At 50.4% G+C, this 19,711-nt stretch overlaps 2 protein-coding genes across 13 annotated transcripts in view; one reads left to right on the top strand and one right to left on the bottom strand.

The window, feature by feature from the left end:
- The window catches only part of EZH2 (enhancer of zeste 2 polycomb repressive complex 2 subunit), a 56,726-nt gene extending 55,255 nt beyond the window's left edge, over positions 1-1,471 (top strand). For all 8 annotated transcript variants that reach the window (XM_042248979.2, XM_042248977.2, XM_042248976.2 and 5 more), the window contains 3 exons: positions 17-97; positions 214-298; positions 1,147-1,471. In XM_042248979.2, the coding sequence (XP_042104913.1) occupies positions 17-97; positions 214-298; positions 1,147-1,207 (227 nt within the window). In that variant the 3' untranslated portion in view covers positions 1,208-1,471. The remainder of the gene's footprint in view (positions 1-16; positions 98-213; positions 299-1,146) is intronic.
- A 5,241-nt stretch (positions 1,472-6,712) lies between these two features.
- CUL1 (cullin 1) overlaps positions 6,713-19,711 on the bottom strand; it is an 89,675-nt gene continuing 76,676 nt past the window's right edge. For all 5 annotated transcript variants that reach the window (XM_060415186.1, XM_042248974.2, XM_042248973.2 and 2 more), the window contains exons 11-22: positions 19,401-19,507; positions 18,133-18,181; positions 17,643-17,774; positions 16,120-16,237; positions 14,728-14,804; positions 14,158-14,289; positions 12,423-12,515; positions 9,140-9,187; positions 8,978-9,060; positions 8,357-8,462; positions 7,737-7,850; positions 6,713-7,212 (exon numbers count right to left, since the gene is read on the bottom strand). In XM_060415186.1, coding sequence (XP_060271169.1) covers positions 7,132-7,212; positions 7,737-7,850; positions 8,357-8,462; positions 8,978-9,060; positions 9,140-9,187; positions 12,423-12,515; positions 14,158-14,289; positions 14,728-14,804; positions 16,120-16,237; positions 17,643-17,774; positions 18,133-18,181; positions 19,401-19,507 — 1,140 coding nt within the window. In that variant the 3' untranslated portion in view covers positions 6,713-7,131. The remainder of the gene's footprint in view (positions 7,213-7,736; positions 7,851-8,356; positions 8,463-8,977; positions 9,061-9,139; positions 9,188-12,422; positions 12,516-14,157; positions 14,290-14,727; positions 14,805-16,119; positions 16,238-17,642; positions 17,775-18,132; positions 18,182-19,400; positions 19,508-19,711) is intronic.

Raw genomic sequence — 19,711 nt, 5'->3', positions numbered from 1 at the left:
ATTTTTTTCTCTTTAGATTTTGTGGTGGATGCAACCCGCAAGGGTAACAAGATTCGTTTTGCAAATCACTCAGTAAATCCCAACTGCTATGCAAAAGGTAAGTGCTCCGAGGCGGAGTCCCCGCAGGGCGTTGTGAGTGGTTCTGGGCTCCTTACCAGACTCCCATCCCAGGTCGTCCTCACCGATGCCTTGACCCCACGCCTCTCTTTGCAGTGATGATGGTCAACGGCGATCACAGGATAGGGATTTTTGCTAAGCGAGCCATCCAGACTGGTGAAGAGCTGTTTTTCGATTACAGGTTGGTTTCTAGTCTGAGGGCTTTTCTGCCTGGACGCTGAGCTCTGGCCAGAGGCTGGCTTCGGGCTCTGGGCTGGGCTTCCATCCGGGGCTGGTGATTTACTGTGGGCGGTGCTGGGAGCTAGGGTGTACTGCTGGGGTAATGGCATTTCCAGTATAAAGTCATGCTTTTTAGAAGTTGAAAAAACGCAGAAAGCTCCATTTTTACCGTCAGGGTCAGTGCCTGCCCTCAGGGTGCTGAGCACAGGCTCCCAGGGGGTGGTTATGCCGCTGGGCATCCGGCTGGCAGTTTATACTGTCAAGTTCTGGGGAAAATTGACAAGTTATAGAATATTTAAATATAGTCAGAGGAATGTTTAGTTGAACAAATCCTGTGGCTGACTATACATTCCCATCGAGAAGCTTGGTATTCTGTGTAGGATTGTCTTAAACTGGGGCCTGTGTGGAGCTGTTTCCAACCCAGATCTTCCCAGGAGGAGCAGCTGGGTGGAGCACCTTTCTTTGGGGGACCCGTAGGGCTCACCAGGTGGGAAGAATCGCAGGCATCTATCTCTTCTTGCCTCTGTGCTATCCTGGCTTCAGGGGGCCCGTGGCCGGCTCTGGCCCGCTCACTAAGGTTCTCTGCACTCCCTGTGTCTGGCCTCAACACCGGTGCCCTCTGCGGGCCTGCCTTCCTGGGTAGTTGGTTTCAGGGGCAGGGGGCTGGCTGGGGAAGGGGCATTATTGCCAGTTCTGTCCAGCTTGGCTCCTTTGTGCAGGCAGCAGTAACGGGCTCGCGTGTGCCTTGCCGAGCGGGCTGGGTCTCACCCCGCACTGCAGGGCGCTCACCTGTTCCTCCCGCTGTTTCAGATACAGCCAGGCCGACGCCCTGAAGTATGTGGGCATCGAAAGAGAAATGGAGATCCCTTGACACGTGCTACCTCCTCCCCCCTCCTCTTGGAACAGCGGCCTTAGCTTCAGGAACCTCGAGTACTGTGGGCGATTTAGAAAAGGAAAATGCAGTTTGAAATTCTGAATCTGCAAAGTACTGTAAGAATAATTTATAGTAATGAGTTTAAAAAAATCAACTTTTTATTGCCTTCTCACCAGCTGCAAAGTGTTTTGTACCAGTGAATTTTTGCAATAATGCAGTGTGGTACATTTTTCAACTTTGAATAAAGAATACTTGAACTTCTCCTCGTCTTTGTCATGTGTTACACCGCCTCCCCAGCTGGTTTTAGAAAAGGACTGAGGGATGGGCACCCCTTTGCTTTGTCAGAAGCCATCCTGGGAATCTGGGTGTAACACATATAGCCTGTATTAGGCAAATTAACTACTATTGCAAACATTATCATATACCACACGTACTGGCTAAGGAGACGAGGACCCAGTAAGTGTTCACTGCTTGCATCCGAGACCAGGGTGCAAGCGGTGAGTCCCGGTGCCGAGGCCTGCAGGTGCCCGCCCTCTGAACCTCATTCTCCAAAACGACAGGCAATTCCTGCAACCTAGCTCTAAATACCACTAGATACAGCCCTTCAGAAATGTGACGGGGACAACCAGACTACTTCTAAATCTCAAAGGAGTAAGAAACACTGTTACCGTCCCGGGAAACGGAGCTGCTCCTCAAGCTGGGCAGTGGCAGGAGTGCCCAGGGTGGCAGCGATCAGTAAGTTTCCACTGATTTGTAGCATGAATGGGAAGCTCAGATAAAACACCTTCCTTTCCAGTTACGCAAACATGGACGAGGCTGGTTTCTGCTGTCTCGATGCACAAGCCCTGTGACCTGAGTCCTGGGATACAGTTTAGTCACCCTTGGCTTTGGCAGTGGAAAACTGCACGTGTGTGTCTCCTGTGTCCCCTCATCTTCCCTGCCACCTGCTGAGACCCCTGGTCTCTGTGCTATACCCAGGAGGTGTCACTGACCAGTTACGCCCCCAAGCTTGCCCGATCGCCGCGTGCCACCCTTGGCACGTGGCGCCCGTGAAGCCCATTTGTTCCCTGTCATGTGACCAGAGGCAGCAGAAGACAGCAGGTGCCCTGATGGAGGGCGGGGCTTGGGAGCACCGCCCGGTGTGTGCGCTTCGCACAGCGGGCTTTCATTCCTCGACAGGCAGCGTACCTCCAGGAACCAGTCCACTGACCTCACGGATGCGGAGATCCTGACCAGAAATCCTGGCCTGCAGCCACAGCCACACCTCACGTGATCGAGAGCATCCTTAGCTCGTCAGCTGGACTTGTTCCTTTACCTGGAGTGGGGGGGAGAAAGAGCTTGACACAAGGTACTCAGTTCACACAGAACACCAAGTTTAACTATGTGCTTTTTTCTCTTCCCCTCGCTCTCCCACCGAGGTAGTAATTGACATTGTTTGAGCCTGGTGGGTTTAGTTCCCCAACGGGGGGAACCAAGGAGAGCTATGCGGAATGAGTGTCCACATCAGCGGATGCATAAGCATCAGGATACGGGTGCAGTCACGGTTGCCATGGTTTAGGGAGCTCACACCTCGTCCACTGAGGAGAAAGAGCCCAACAGGCTGTACAGCTGGTCAGTGTCTGTGGTCCCTAAGCTTTTCCCCAGTGGTTACGAAGACCCACACGTCTGACCACAGTCCTGACGTCCAAGTACAGGCAGCAGCCTGGACTCCGACTAACTGCCACAGGCTAATTTGAAGGCGCCATCACATCATTCTGCACGACAAAATTATCAACATTTTGAAGTTTATTTTTAAAAAAATGTAATCCTCTACCTAGAAACTGCCTGTCTGGATCAGTCAACCTCCAGACTTCAGTGTGCCCAGTCAATGACTCCAACTCTGGATTCCCACCTCTGCCCAAGGCGTTCAACTGCCCACCACTGCTGCCAAAAATCAATTCACAGATGGTGTCACTTAGATTTGTAGGTTGCAGGTAGGATCTTCCGGACCCAGGGATTGAAACCAGGTCTCCTGCACTGCAGGCAGATTCTTAACTTTCTGAACCACCAGGGAAGCCCACTTTAGATTTGTAGGTAGGTCATCAAGAAAGGTTTCAAACGACATTTTGAAAGAACCTAAGTATTCCGTTGGAGGGCTTCTCTGGTGGCTCAGCTGGTAAAGAATCCGCCTTCAATGCAGGAGACCCTCGTTTGATTCCTGGGTTCGAAATGTTCCCCCGGGGGCGGGCATGGCAACCCACTCCAGTATTCTTGCCTGGAGAATCTGCATGAACAGAGGAGCCTGGTGGATTACAGTCCATGGGATTGCAGAGTCAGACACGACTAAGTGTGCACGCGCGCACACACACACACACACACACACACACACACACACACACACACACTCACACTCTGTTGGAAGTTGCATAGGCTTTGGGCTCTTATCAGAATAAGCTCAAATCAACACTTGCTTATTCCTCTGGCCTCTGTTACAAATGATCCAGGGAGGGGTGTGTGTAGTACCTGGGATGAGAAGTGGTCCAACACATCCACACCACACAGCTTTTTGTATGTGAACCAAAGCTCCACAAAGAAGTTTTAGAAAACTGTCCTCACCTATTTTGACCAAGTCATTGTTCTGCCTCTAGAGAGATGAGATTCATGTGTATAGAATCAAACCACCCAGACAAGTTGTTGCCCTTCCTAAAAAAAAAATTTTAAAAAGGATTTAGTTAAGAGGGATTTACTTCAAATGAGTCAAATGATTTTTTAGCTGGGTGTGGCAAAATCTTTTTTTCCAAAGGAAAATTAAGATACCTCAATGAATAGGTAGGCCATCTTAAAATACTCAGTGAGTAAATATATTTTAAATTTGGGTGCCTCTCAGCCCTGTGTCTCCTGTTGTGGTGTCCCGGGATGCCTCCTACAAAGGCGCTGACCTGTGAGGGCTGGCAGTTTGCCTCTAGGCAGGCGTGAGGTTTGAGAACCCAGCCCAGGAGAGGGGCTCCTGGCCCTGGGCTCTGCCTTGCTGCCCCCCTCCTAGGAGAGAGGAGATGGTTCCGTCAGGGGCAGCACTTAAGCAACTGCCCGGAACACAGCTTTCCTTCAGTGAACCAATCCCTGTGGGTTATGCCAAGGCTGCCATACACCACCCCTCTCCCAGGGCGTGAACTTCCCAGAGGGCCTGGATACTAGGCAGCCTTCAGAGGTGGGTGATGGCAGATTCAGAAGGTTACTATTGAGGTTCTGAAAAATGCAGCTCAGTGCAGGAGACCCTGGTTTGATTCCTGGATGCCGGGGAACTCAACCCTCGTGGCTTGTATTTGGAGGCCCGGCCATTCTTGTTAGGCTAGGAAGTGGTTCGTGGAATGAAGGCATCAAGTCTGGAACTACCTTTTATTCCACATCCATTAAACAGGACTTTCACCTAGTGTGAGGGTCAGGGTGGGGGGTATGCACAGGGAACCTCCCATCACCCACCTCCAGTCTGCCTTTGCTCACGGATGTCCTCGGTCTGACCAAAGACACTCTTCACCCTGGAGGAACTCGAGAGACGTCAGTAAAGTCTCATGAAGAGGTCCCTTCCCTGTCTTGAAGGGGAGGGTGGGACGAATTGAGAGGAGCATCAGCACAGATACACTGCTGTGTGAGACAGCTAGCTGGCGGGAAGCCGCTGTGTCCTCTGCGATGACCCCGAGGTCACCCCTCAAGGGGTGGGACAGGGGGAGGGTTTGGGGGAGAGCTCAAGAGGGAGGGGGTATATATCTGATTCACTCTGTTGTGCAGCAGAAACAAACACAACACTAAAGCAACTGTACTTCAGTTAAAAAAACCCACCACCACGAAGCTCTATTATGTGACCTGGCAACCCCACTCCTGGGCATGTATCTGCGGAGGCCGTTGTCTGAACAGGTACCTGGACTCCAACGCTCACCGAGGCGCTACTTACAGTAGCTGGACGTGAAGGCAACCTAAATGTCCATCAGTAAACAAACAGATGAAGAAGCTGTGGTACCCAGACACAATGGAATATTATCCAGCCACATAACAAAGAATGCAACGCCATCTGCAGCAACACGGACGGACTTAAAGACTGTCACACTAAGTGGAGCCAGAAAAAGACACACCATATAGTATCACTCGTATGTGGAATCTTAAAAAAAAGGAACATATGAATGTATCTACAAAACAGAAGTAAGAACTACAGATGTAGAAAACAAGCTTGTGTTGAAGATGGGGTAAGGCAGGGGAGGGATAAACTGGGAGACTGGGGCATATGCACACTGCCACACACAGGACAGATAACAAGGACCTCCTGTATAGCACAGGGGACTCTACTCAATACGCTGTAATGACCTGTATGGAGAAGAATCTAGAAGAGTGGAAACAGGTGTAACTGAATCATCTTGCTGTATACCAGAAGCTAACACGTAAATCAACTGCACTCCAATAAAAATTAAAAAAAAAAAAAAAAGCAATTTACTTTCCTACTCTTGCGGGGAGTCAGACAGCAAGTGTGGCAAGCGGCTGTGGCGGTTTACAGCGCGTCTGTCCCTGGGCAGGCGGACTGTTGCCAGGAAAAGCAGAGCTGTGGTCTCAACTCCCAGCCGGGGACTCGCAGGGCAGTCTCTAGGTGGTCCTTGGAGCCCCAGGGCACTACAGCTCTGGGGGGTGGGAGTTCTCTGGGGGAGGGGGGGGCATTGCTTTTTACCTGGTTCATACACTGGGGCTCTTATTAAGACTGTTAGAAAAAAGAAGATACACTAAGACAAACATGGAAACCGTTAAGCCAAGTGCTTAAGTCTATTACTCTTCCTTTTAGTAACCCATTTAACCATTAAATTTTAAAACACTAACCTGTTAGGTGCCAGATTGGTCCAAAAAACTGGAAGGACATAGTAGCTTGGGTGTCTTCCTCTGGCCCTGACTTCAGAAGCAGGCCTCAGGGCAGGTGGAGATGGCACAGGTGTTGACAAGCACGTCCGAGTCTCCAGTCAGGAGAGCCACGTGTCCTTTTTATGGACCTCGAAGCCCAAAAGACGAAACCAGCCCGGGGCTTCTGCTCTCGCCTCCCGTTCCTTCTGGATTCAGGCTGGGAAGTGACCGCACAGGGGCTGCAAGCCAACCACCCGAGACCACAGGCGAGGAGTCACAATGGGCCAGAGGCGAAAGGGAGGCGCTGGCGGTGGACGTGGCCCCTGAGCCCGACTCGGGACGAACGCGGTGACCAGCGGCCACCCTTCCAGGAAGGCAGCCGGCTGACCCTGGCCAGCACCACGGGGGAGAGAAGCCATGGGGAGGCTCCAGGGCGTTGGTCACTGCAGCCAGTCAGGGGGATGAAGGCAAACGCTTCAGGAGGAGAAGGCGAACAGGGCTTGGACATTCAAAGCTTAAACATGTTTCCTCTTAGCAGGGCGGCCCTCGGGGCCTCAGGAAGACACCAGGGAAGGCCCGTTTGCACAATCATTATATCTTTTATTTACAGATAGAAATTAGTAAAACTTAAAACAAAAACCCAATGCGACTTGTACAGAAATCCTTTAATTTTCTTTATTTTCACACATTAAAAAATGAAACACACTATACAAATGGTTTTCTCATAGCAGATTACACGTGGGTCCCTTCAGACCCGCTCTCCAGGACTGCCGGCCTCCGAGGGGCCCCGGCCGGCAGCTGGGGCTCGCGTGGCCAATGGTTGATCCGGATGCAGGCGCATGCAGCCCTCGGCGCGGGAGGTGCCCCCCTCCGGTCTTAAATTAGGTTAAATGGCGTCGGTGTCCGTATGTACAGACGTGAAGTGTGGCGGTCCTGAGCAGCTCCGGGGCCCGCGCCCGCGCCAGGGGCCGGGCCTGGGGCCGGGCGGGCGTCCGGGGGCGCGGCCGCCGCGCTCGGGGCTGCCGTCCCCGCGGCCGAGGGGCTGCGCCCGCGCTCAGACCCCCGGGTTAGGCCAGGTAGCTGTAGGTGTCCTTCTCCCCGTCCACTCGCTCCAGATACTCCTTCTCGATAAGAATGTCAATGCATTTCTGCGCGTGGTGTTCCGAGGAGGGAGCGGCCGTGAAGAGAAAGAAAAACACATTTACCGACCGGAGAGAGAGGGATTCTCCCACCCTTCCCAGGGCGGCGCCGTCTCACTTCCCGCAGAGCCCCCTCGCCCCCTCGCCCCCTCGCCCCCTCGCCCCCCGGGGTTTCCCACCGCCCCCCTCGGGTCTCAGAAGGGGAAGGAGCCGCCCGGTTTCTGCGTGAAAAGACCCCGGGGGTCCGTGTCCCGGGGCTGCAGGCCCCCCGGGGGCCCAGAAGGAGCCATGCCTGCGGGACGAGCCTCCCACCGGGCTCCGCACATGCAGGAGGCTCCCGGGCCGGCGCTGTTCGCTCTGAGCAGCTCAGCAAGTGGAATGCTGAGGATTTTGCACGTCTCAGAATTCGGCCTGTTTTCTTTTGTGGACACCTATTTTACGTGACTAAGCCCAGCTCCTCTGTGACAGTCATCGCCTCTTTTGTTTTTTGAGATAATAATCATCTGAATCCTGGTGCTGGGGGATTCCTATACCTTAATTACTGGGACCCGGGGCTTGAATCTCGAGGACAGCTGAGTCAGGACTTCTCCAAGTAACTGCTGGTGTTTTAGGACCTTCCTCATTTTCATAATTCTCACAATAGCCGCCTATGTGACCAAGGAAAGAAAAACAGACCTTGTTTTCCCCAGAGTTAACCAGAACTTGTCTGTAATGAGGAGAAGTAGCAATAAGGCTGCGGGGTGCGCTCTGTGCGCAAGACTGGGATCCCAACGGGAACGAACACACTGCAGGTCCAAGGACACAGGGGGCTGATTCTTTCTGCTTGTTTCGGCGCCAACACAACAAACGTTAGAGTGTTTTGGTTTTGTGAGCAGCAATTTTAGTAATTTAACCCAACTAGAACACACATTTAAAATGAGGAAAAATTCAGTCCTCAAAGCCACAGATGGCACTTGAGAGCTCCACCAGACAAGCCTTGCTCCCGCCCGTTTTACGGACTCTCTCATCTGTTTCTTCGGTATTTCATCTACTACACCCAGAACCATCTATCATCCAGGCCGCCTCTCCCAAGTCCCAGGCGACACACAGCCCGAAGGAAGCGCCCCCAGCTACGGGCGGCCCGCCTGCCACGTGAGGGGCCGGCCCCGGTCACCTGGATCAGTAGTTTGCGATCTTCCTCGATGTTTTTGTGTGTGGTTTCCTGTTCCTGCTTCTGTTCCGTTTTCATGGGCACATTGATGTTAACCCTTAATTTTTTACTGTCAAGAAAGTTGAGGAGACCAGTCACTATTGCTTTCAAAGACATACAGTAAAGCTGCTTTCTGTTTTCGGTCTTAAAGAGTGGCTCTGCCCCCAGACAGAGGGTGGAGAGCGTGACCAATGACCTCCCGCCTCCCCAGGCCGTTGCCATGTCATCTCTGTGAAAGGCCCCCTAGTTCCCTATGGGGCGGGGTCCTACCCTGCCAGCAACGGGACGGCTGTGTCCCAGGAAATTCAGCTCCTTAACCTGTTCTCCCCAAACTATCAAGTGAAATAACATCAAGACACGGGGGCTCAGAGGGCCAGGCTTTCTAGGAGAGCCATTTACCAGATGAAAACCCCGAAAACTGAGAGTCAACTGGAGAAACACCTGGGATGGCCAAAGGATGTCAAAGGCCTCGGCAGAGGCCAGCACTGGGCTCACAGCCCCGTGTGCGATGACACCCGTGTGCGCGCTTGGGGTCAGGGGGTGAGTCTGCGGCCTAGGACCATCTCCTTAGCAGATTTTCCTTACTTTTTATAACCAAGATATAATTTTATTAAGGTATCTGGCTTCAATTCCACCTCATCAACATTTGCGTTTTCATCTTCCAAGACCTGTAAGAAAACAACTGTTAGTACATCATCTCAGGAAACGGCTTTCTTCTAGTTTAACATTCAAAGAACACAGACGTACCAATAACTTGGACTTCAATAAAATCTGTAGGACTTGTGCCAAAATGTCCTGCAATTAAAGAGAAAAATACATTTTTTTTCTTTGCAGTAACAACCACAGCCAATCCCACAGAGTCCATTTTTGGGGAAAAATTAGTGACCCAAGTAGAAGATTATGTCCAGAGGGAAAAGAGGGCTGTGCCCCTCAGCGGCTCCCCAAACCTACTCCGAAAAGTGGCAGCAACCCCGTTCTGCTCTTGATCACCCAGTATTAAAACTCACAACTCTACTAATAAAGACCAGAACGTGTAAGATCGACTTCCTTGACTGCATCTTGGACACAGCACTGAAAGGAATGGGCAGGAGCTTCAGCAGCCTTGCACGCACCTTCTGCTCATGAACACGCCAGGGGTGGCGCCCGAGACTTGCCTTTGGTGAACCCACGCCCCTGGGCCGCCTCTGTGCGCAGAGAGCAGGCCGTCCGTCCTGTCTCAGCTCTCCTCTAGCGCCCCAGCTTGGGGACCCCACACAGCGGGACAGCCGCCGGGATGCTCACATGCCCCCCTGCCCTTAAAGGCAGGCCCAGGCGAGGCCCAGCTGGAGAGGCCTCCGGTGTGCTGACCGCCTGGAGCCTGGTGAGGACGAGGTGGCCACGCCCCAGAGGCCGTCTTCACAAGCCAGAGTGACTGAGCCGCCAACAGCCCTCACGCAGGAGAGGAGAGGGAAGTGGGGGACAGCTGGTTGAGGGGCTAGCGTGGAGGCTGAACAGGGGAGCGAGGGCCACCCAGCCCCGAAAAGGGAGTTCCCGAGAGCAGAGCCCTCCCTGCGGTCTGGTGACAACCTGAGCCTCTCCTCCTCCTGGTGAGGAATGAGGAAGGAAAAAAAGAGACTCTTATGTGCACAGAAGCAAATTCTTGTGTTATTAGAACTTGAAAATGTATTCTGGGCTAACTTGAAGCATGATGCAAAAATAAATGACTTTCCTAATTCACGTTCCATGAGGCCAACATTACCCTGACACCGAAACCAGATAAAGCTATCACAGGAAAATGGCAGACCAAGTTCCCTATGAATAAAGCAGCAAAAATCCTCGAGAATATTCCAGCGAACCAAACCCAGCAGCATATAAACAGTGTCATATACCATGACCAAGTGGTATTTATCCCAAGAATGCAAGGGTGGTTCACCATTTAAAAAACAGTCAACATAACACACATCAGTAGACAAAAGCACACAGTCATCACAATAGAGTAGCAAGAACATTTCGACAAAATCCAACACTCTTTCATGATGAAAACACTAAAAAAACAAAACACTATAAAAATAGAAGGGAATGTCTGCAGTCTAGTAAACAGCATCTAAGAAAAACTCACAGTGACAAACTGCAAGCTTTCCCCTCAAGGTCAGGAACAAGACAAGGATGCCTGTGCTCACCACTTCTACTCAGCACTGTACTGGAAGTTCTATCCACAGCAATCGAGCAACAAAAATAGAGACACCCAAGGAGTAAAAGTAACAAAACTATTTGCACTTATAGATGACATGACTGCATATTTAAAAAGTCCTAAAGAATCCACACAAAAAGTACCAGAATAAATGCATTCTGCAAGACTGCAGCGTACAAGATCCAACAGGTATTTCTGTACACCAGCAATGAATTTACAATTTCATCAACAATAGCGTCAAACTTAATAGAATACTTACAGGAGTAAATTTCACCAAAGTATCAAACTTAATACTTGGGAGTAAATTTCACCAAATAAGTGTAAAAAGGCTTGCATGATAAAAACTGTGAAACACAGTTAAAAGAAATTAGAGACAATCTGAATAACAGAGAAAGACATCCATGTTCACAGATTAGAAGACTTGATCTTGTTAGGATGGCAATTCTCCCAAAGCAACCTACAGACTTAATACAATCGCCATCACAATTCCAACTGCCTATTTTGCAGAAACAGACAAGCTAATCCTGAAATTTATATGGAAATACAAGGGACCCAGAACAGCTAACACAAGTTTGATAAAGAACAAAGTCGGACGTCTCAATTCCAAAACTTATTACACAAAGACGATGTGGTACTGGCATAAGGCAAGACGTTTAGATCAGTGGAGAAGAACTGAGAATCTAGAAAGACATCTAGAACCAACTGACTTTCGACAAGGTTGCCAGTACCAACCAAGAGGGGAAACACATGTATAAAAATATCCAGCCACTATGATGCACACCTGAAACTAATGTGTTAATTCATACTTCAATTATACTTTAATAATAAGTCAGCTGCACTTCAAGAAAAAACAGGGCAAGAACAATCTTTGACCTTGGATTAGGCAATGATTCCTCAGATGTCTGACACCAAAACATAAGCAACAGAGGAAAAATAGAGTGGGCTTCATCAGAATTAAAACCACGTGCGTGATAGAGAAAATGAAAACCCACAGAGGGAATATCTGTAAATCACTTATCCGAAAAGGGTCTACTACACAGAATATGTGAAGACTTCTTACAACTCAACAAAACGACAAATAACCCAATTAAAAGTGGGCATAAACATACAATGAGGCACTACTTCACATCCACTACAATGGGTGAGCGCCGTGCTGGCAAGGATGCAGAGAGGGTGGAGCTCTCACACCGCTGCTGGAACACGAGCGGGGGTAGCCACCGTGGGGCCGCCTGGCAGTCCCTCCAGAAGGAAAACGTGAGCTGTCACGGCCGTGATTCCACAGCTAGGTCTACACCCGGGAGAACTGAAAGGCCTGCACACACGTGTTCCCAGGAGCGTCACTCAGAACAGTCGAAAAGCAGGAGCGACTCGCACGCCCATCAGCTGATAAACGGATAGACACGGTGTGGCCCGTCTGTATGCCTGAACGGATTTTTCCCGTCACAAAAAGATGAAGGTGAAGAGTAGTTGCTGCTAACGGTTACTGGTTTCTTCTTCCGCTGATGGAACTGTTTGGATTTGTATGACGACGGTGGTCGTACAGCCCTGTGGAAGCCACTGAGTAGTATAAAATGGTGGATTCAGTGTTATGTGAAATGTAGCTCAATAAAAAACGATTAGCAGGAAGGATAACATTTGGTGAAAATTTAAGTTTAGTAAGGGAAAGCTTAGCTGGAAAGAGGGCTGAGAACAAGCTAAATGAATGAGAAAAGCGAGCCATGTGGGCATGTGCGTGGGTAGGTATATGTTACACTGAGTTTAAAAATTAAGCTTTGAACACATCATGTGTTGAGCCCTGGAAGAAAAGCCTATTCAGGGTCATGGATCCTTCCCCTCCCCAGGACACCAAGGCTGGAGTACCATTTTGATCTGGGTGCTGTCCGTCAGCTGCTGCACGGCATAGGCATCCTCCGTGTTGTACTGGAGCAGGATGGCCATCTGGAATGTGGATGCCTTCGGGGCCCCATGCAAAGGAAAGAGAGGAAAGAGCTAAATGCTGGGCAACTCCCAAAAGAACTTACTTAGGAAAGCAGTGCTCTGAATAGACGCAAAAAACAAAGCCAATCCATTAAGTGGGAGTAACGCACGTCTCACAATTCCACCATGATCCGCTTCTTCCTGAAAGACGCCGCTCCCTACCTTTACAGACACTTGAGGATTCTGCATTTTCTTCCACACGTTTTGTCCATGTAGATACAGTGGACCTTTGAATGACGCAAACTGAATACTTAAGATGGGGTGTCTTTTTATGTAAATGGTCTCGATAAAGTTTACGTGTCTACTGATCCAAAGCGGGGCGGGGGGGCACTGAAATTTTAGGTAATGAAGTCTGAACTCAGAGATTCTTCTATGTATACTTGGGAAGAAAGAAAACAATTTCAATTGCATAGGGGACCCTTGACATGGCTTTGAACTGTGTGAGTCCATTTATCTGTGGATTCCCCACCCTCAACGGTAAATAGGACAGTGCTACAGATCTGAGGTTTGTTGAATCTGAAGATGTAAGGAAACCATTGGATGCAAACTGCTGACTCTACTTTTTGTGCCGATTTTCAACTGCCCAGGGGGTCGGTGCCCCAAACTCCCACGCTGCTCAAGGGTTAGCTGTATAGAAATCCACATTCAAGCTGATAAAGACCTCTGGACCTGGTGTGACGGAGTATCAGACACTTCAGTTTATCAGAGTAGAATTGCTGAAAGTTTAATGAGCGGGTTGAGTCTGCAAAATGCAGTCAGAAGTTTCTTAACACTTACAGATTTACAATTGCTTTTATAAGCTTATAAGCACACAAGCGAACCCTCTTCAAGACGGAATCTTTAAGGGACAAGATCTGAACGGAAACTGTGGCTCCTATCAGCCAGGAGCCAGAGGAGGTCCCTTCGCCAGGCCGATGCTTGGCTGCTCAGCGACAAACCAGAAAGCAAGCGACAGTTACCGTCAGGTGGTGCGCAGCGCCGCAGGGAGCGAGCGCCGAGGCTGCTGCTGGCAGGAAACTGCCCCGCAAAGAAGAGAGCTGGTATCACAATCACAGACAGAAAACTCCAGCTTTTAAAGCTGGCATCTGAACACTAGTGTATGTCAAGCGGAAGCTGTGTCAAGGACACTCTGCGACCCCAAGGACTGCAGCCCCTCGGCTCCTCTGTCCATGGGATTTCCCAGGCAAGAACGGGAAGCTGGAGTGGGCTGCCATTTCCTCCTCCAACCTATCTCCCTGACTCAGGTCCTGAACCTGCGTCTCTTACACTGGCAGGCAGACTCTTTGCCACGGAGCCACCAGGGAAGCCCTCAAATGCTTATTAAAATACATTCAACTTCACTTCGTCTTCACACCGCACACAGAGTCCAAGCTCTAACACCGCCTCCACACTTTTGTGGAGGAGAAAGTGAGGCTCAGCATTAGTGAGTAGCTTCTCCCTTAGCCAGAGAGAACTCACCTCTCCGACTCATAAACTCCAAGCTGTTTAACCTCGGTATTATTTCGCAGAAGCTTAACTCTAGATTCTGTCGCGTGTCACCACTGGATTTCTATACTTCATCTCATCTCCATTTATATGAAACAAACAAACCAACCTCCAAAATAAAAAGTGATCTTACCTGCAAAGTGTATCTGTTTTTGAAGCAGTTTGTTACTAATTCTCCTTTTGACAGTTGATATAACCACGTCAATTTTCTGCCGCTGTGACGGCTGGCATAAAAGGCTGTGAATCGCTGGTAACTCCGCTCCAGCTGCGTACAAGGTGGGGAGCGCCTGTGAAACACGTGCCTCAACACATCCTACAGTCATCTCTAAACACACACTGGGCCTAGTTCACAGGACAACATGCTGACATGAAAGTGAACTGCAAGTATCAAGTGTTCATTATCTTGCAGAAGCCCGTTAATTTACACATTTGAAAGTACAATTAAAAAAAGTCTCTAGTTCAAGACAAGTAGGGATCACCATGACGTTCATCACCGAACTACGAGGTCCTACTTTCTGAGAGTAAACCACCACTGCTGAGTGGGACCGGAGGTGCCACCTCCTGACCCCACGCCGGCCAGTGCTCAGGGCTCCCTGGGCACGGCTCGGCCAGCAGGAAGGCCTTTTGCAGGCATGCCGGCATGAAGGGGCTCCTCCTCATCCCTGCCCAGCACCAGTGGAACAGAAGAGGAACCCATCCTTACCTCCGACGGCAAGGCAAACGTGCAAGACTGCTGAAAGGGCCACGATCCAGAACTCAGCACTTGAATACTGAAATCCACTGGGGGAGGGGAAAGTTCAGGAATACATTAGCCTTATAAACTGGAAAATGCCAACAGAGCAGGTAAACTTAAATTGCTTTTTATTAAAAGAAAAACACACTAAATGAAAAATCCTGCTTTAATATAAAACTAAGGACGAAATACACTAAATTTCAATTAAATTTAGTAAAGGGAAAGTGTTAGTCACTCAGTTGTGTCTGATTTTGCAGCCCCATGGACTGTAGCCCACCACGCTCCTCTGTCCAAAGGGATTCTCCAGACAAGAACACTGGAGTGGGCTGCCATTCCCTTCCCCAGGGCATCTTTCCCACCCAAGGATCTCCCGCATTGCAGGCAGATTCTTTACTGTCTGAGCCACCTGGGAAGTAAAGGGAAAAAGTGCCACAAATTCTCTCCCTGCAGAGTGCGTCTTTCATTCCCCGTCTAACTCGGAATTGTAACACCATGTGCCTGTTTGGCTTCATCTGCTCTGGTTTTCAGCCACCAATAAGCTCAGTCCACTCAGGGTGCACCTGAGTTCCTCAGGCTGGATGGCCTGAGAGCCTCAAACTCAAGACAATGAGAAACGCAAGTCAACCGACTTCATTATGCTTTGTGTGGCGCTGAAGACTCTGTGTACAGCACAAAGACTGTATGTATCTACCACACACGATCTATAAATTATACCATAACGTCATCACTGCAGACAGCTGACAAGTCTGCTGGCACCACGGTCAAGTTTTACAATGGAATGGTGCTTTTGATTTGGGGCAAGTACAGCCTCATTTTCATTTAAAAACAAGAGAATCCCCATGTCAGCGAAACCTGCCACCCCCTGCCGCAGTCAGACCTCGAAGGAGCCCAGAGGACCTCTGTGTCCTGACACCGGCCTGTCCTGACCCCCAGTGCAATCAAGGAGCCAGGTTCTGACTGGTCATCTGTATGGCCACGGCAGTTTCTTATAACAGAAGAAACTGCTAGAATGGAATCAAACTAAAGTGAAAAAACGTTAGCTGGAACTTAAACTGTAACTGGCACCCGAGCTGGCGACCGGCCAGAGTGAGGCGGCTATGCCAGCCAGTGGAAGAGGTCAGGGCTCAGGACCTGAACACAAGACCCCCACCGGCTCGGCCCCTCGGGGGGAACGCCAACCCCCTTCCCCGGCTTCACCTCCTGTCATCACCCAGGAGGCAGGAGGCATGGGGTGTGGACTTCCTGCGTGCCTGGCCCTGAATTTCTGGTAAAGCTGCCATCTCTCGCACTCACTACAAAGAGCGCCGCCTCCTCCAAGAGCCCTGCCTGGTCAAGGAAGCTCGGGAACCAGGGGATACTCACAATCCAGTGGCTCGGAGTTCGTCAGGTGCTTTTTGAACTGCTCGTTCAAATCTTTGCTTACACCAATGTCTTGAAACATCCGCTGAAGTTTAGAGGTATACTCAAAACCACAAGCTTGCTGAAACGAACCCAGACAACTGCCTTATTAACTTCTCCAGAGACAGAGAGGTATACAGGGGAGTCTGACGGGGAGCATACACACAGGAGACACTGCACAGCAGTACTGAAGCTGTAGCAGGTACAGGAGCTCACGGTATGAACATGCACTGATTAACGTCCATATGCTATCAAAGCCCACACAGCTGTAAACAGAACCGTCAGCAACTGGCGTGGAACACAGTGACTGCCACTCGAGCAGGAAGAGCGAGGATTCCTGACAGCACGAGCACACCGAGACGACTTGGCTTGTCTGTGCCTCACCCGTGGCCGCGGACTGGCCTGCCCATCCCCCACACCCCGTCCCATGCTGAAGTCCTAGGCTGCTGGCACTTGGAAGTGGGGCCACGGTGAGATAAGGAGGTTTAGGAAAGGTCCCGAGAGTGGACCTCTATGCGGGGAAGAGTTGGCTGGGTGGGGACGTGGCTGGGCATCCTCAGGGAAGGGGGAGGGGAGGGGCGGGGAGCCTGCACTGGACACTGAGCTGCCTGGACCTTGATCTGGGCATCCTGGCAGCCCCTGGAGCTCTGCGAACACTTCTCTCCTGTTTGAGCCACTGAGTTACGGTACTCCATCACAGCAGCCCGCACGGAGTAGCACTCACATTAACTAATTTCCGGCCACAGTGAAATACGCCGTAAAACATGGAATAGCCCTGAGAGGCCAGGTGCAGTGGGAGCCAAATTAAGAAATAAATGCTCAATAGCCAGCTAACACTGGTGTTTCCTGTCCTGCAGACGTGGGGTTACTAACAGTCAACCAAGCCCAGAGAAATACAAAAAGCCCCACTTGCTCAAGGCCAACAAAACATATGAGTGGAGGCCACGCCACGTGGAGCGATTCCTGGTGGTGGGGGGAGTGGGCGGGTGGGGGTTGGGGGCGTGCAGAGCTGGGGCTGTGCACGGGAGCTGGGAGAGGATGCGCTGGGTGGGCTCAGCTGCAGCAGAAGGGCGTGTGTGCGTGCGTGCACACGTGTCTGTGTCTGGGAACCTGTGTGTGTGTGCACACGGGCACACGCATGAGTGTCGGGGAGAGCACAGGCAGCCCTATGACGGGGGCCTGGACGCGTCTCAGCGACTGTGGGGGGGCCTGGACGCGTCTCAGCGACTGTGGGGGGGCCTGGACGCGTCTCAACGACTGTGGGGGGGCCTGGACGCGTCTCAACGACTTTGGTGGGGGGCCTGGACGCGTCTCAGCAACTTTGGTGGGGGGGCCTGGACGCGTCTCGACAATGGTGGTGGGCTCTCGGTGTGCAGCGGCAGCGCTCACACTGCCATCACAGCTGACGGCTCGGCACAGCCGACAGCCTGGAGGGACCGGGAGCCTCGGCGCCCGAGGCTGCACTCTCTGGGAGAAGCCAGCCTTACCTTCAGCTTGGAGATCATGCTCGCCTCGGCGTCATCGCTCGCACTGTTCTGGTGCACAAGCCTCTTGGCCAGCATCTTCGCGTAGAACTTCTGAAACACGTCCTTGTCCTCGATGTACTTGAAGACCACCATCTGGAAAGCCGCCAGAGAGCACACACCTTACGACCGGTCCCAGCCACAGGCCGGGAAGCAACACGTGGGTCTTGTTCTGTCCCACCCCGTATGCTGACATTCAGAGTGACAGAAAATACTGCCCCCGTCATCTTTTAACACTGCCATCCACTCCTTAAATCACACTAAGTTGGTCTAGACTTATTACTAATGAGAAAGGCACAAATGCTAACATTACTGACTCAGTACAGGAAGTAAAATCAGATTTAGAATAAAATAAGTGTTTCTACTACTGTTCAGATGCCTCATAAACATAACCTCTAAGCCATCTGTCAGAGAAAAAGCTCCTGAAAACCGACGTAACTAGCCAGCACCTTACCACTTGGTTGAGCGTGTCTTCGAGTTCTGCTTCTTCTGGGTTCTTGGAACTGAAAATTTTTAAAAGGCACGGTGTTTTATTACTAAAACAAACCAGCAAATGTTTACTAAATAAGCACCTCTTTGCCAAACTACCATATCAGATGCGGTTCAAACGGTGAGTTCTTTTTCAGATCAGCACGTGGATGAGGGAAGGTTAGCTTTTTTAACCTGTGGCCCTTTGGCAATTTTATATTCTATTTCATAAACTATCCTTCCAAATAATCATTTAGAATATCCACAACAAAAATTAAAAGTTTCCGAAAACATTCTGAATCGTTTTCCTTTAAGATAAGCCATTTAAATTTAAGTAAATTAGCTTCACTTTTCTAATTGCTTTCCTCAATATGCTTGAACTTAACTTTGAAAAAATAAAAGGCCGTTCAATGGCCTAATAGTTAAAGGTAGTGGGAGAGCATTTTAAACTCCCTCCCCAGTGCCGCCTCCCGCTTGTCGTTATGTCTACAAAACAGATGGCTGTCCTTTAGCAACTGACTTGTTCACTCTGGTCTATGAGCAAATATTAATTGAAAAGTGACTTTAGGACAAACAAAAATTTAAAGGTTTTGCTCTAAGAGTCCTCTCTAAAAGAGATCCCTATAAATTCATCTAAAATGACCCAACCACCAAACAGGCTCTGAAGAGGTGCTCCTGCTTCAGAACGGTTGGCCGGAAGCTCCGAGCTTCTCCCTGAGAGGCCGGGGCCGTGTCCCTCTCCTCAAAGGTTCCCCTGGCGCCCACTTGCCTCTAGTCACTAACGCATGTTCATTAGACCCGCACTGCGGAGCTCTCCGCCACTCTGTCTGCGTCAGCTGCCTTAACGAAAGAATAGCCTATCAACAGACTCGATGAGACAGTTTCTGAAAAGACAATGGCTAAAAAAGCAGCTGTGTGTCCTGCCAAACAAACTCAAGCTCTGCCAGAGTGCCTGCGTATTTAAAATACGAAAGTTTTTCATTTGACAGCGCTCCAAATTTTAGCCTTTTAGCTAGGAGGGTCACGCTCCCACCGTCTACAATTACAGACGCAAGAAACAGGTGAACTGGGCCACGTTAACATGTGACATGAAATGACTTTCAGGAAGACAAGAAGCTGTTCTGGGTTTACAGCATTTTTCTCAAGAGGTACAAAAGAATTACAACGTAACACACATAACAGAACTTTTAACTCCTCACTAGAGGCCGAGGTTTTAAGCAGGTTTACTAAGAAAACGCACAAACGCACTAGTACCTCTTCTTCAGCAGGGAGTCACAGTATCGAGCCAGCAACTCGGGCGATTTGCTAGATGACTGAGCCATCTTGGTGACTGCGTTGTTGTTTATGAAGCGACCGCAAGCCTGCAGACCACAGACACACAGTCAGAGGCCCGCGGGCCTGCAGACCACAGACACACAGTCAGAGGCCCGCGGCCTGCAGACCACAGACGCACAGTCAGAGGCCCGCGGGCCTGCAGGCCACAGACACACAGTCAGAGGCAGTCAGAGGCCTGCGGGCCTGCAGGCTACAGACACACAGTCAGAGGCCCGCAAGCCTGCAGGCCA

The sequence above is a fragment of the Ovis aries genome, chromosome 4, assembly GCF_016772045.2.
Source record: "Ovis aries strain OAR_USU_Benz2616 breed Rambouillet chromosome 4, ARS-UI_Ramb_v3.0, whole genome shotgun sequence".
Classification (NCBI taxonomy): domain Eukaryota; kingdom Metazoa; phylum Chordata; class Mammalia; order Artiodactyla; family Bovidae; genus Ovis; species Ovis aries.
Note: the sequence above shows the minus strand (reverse complement) of the source record. Positions and strands in the feature narration are given on the sequence as shown.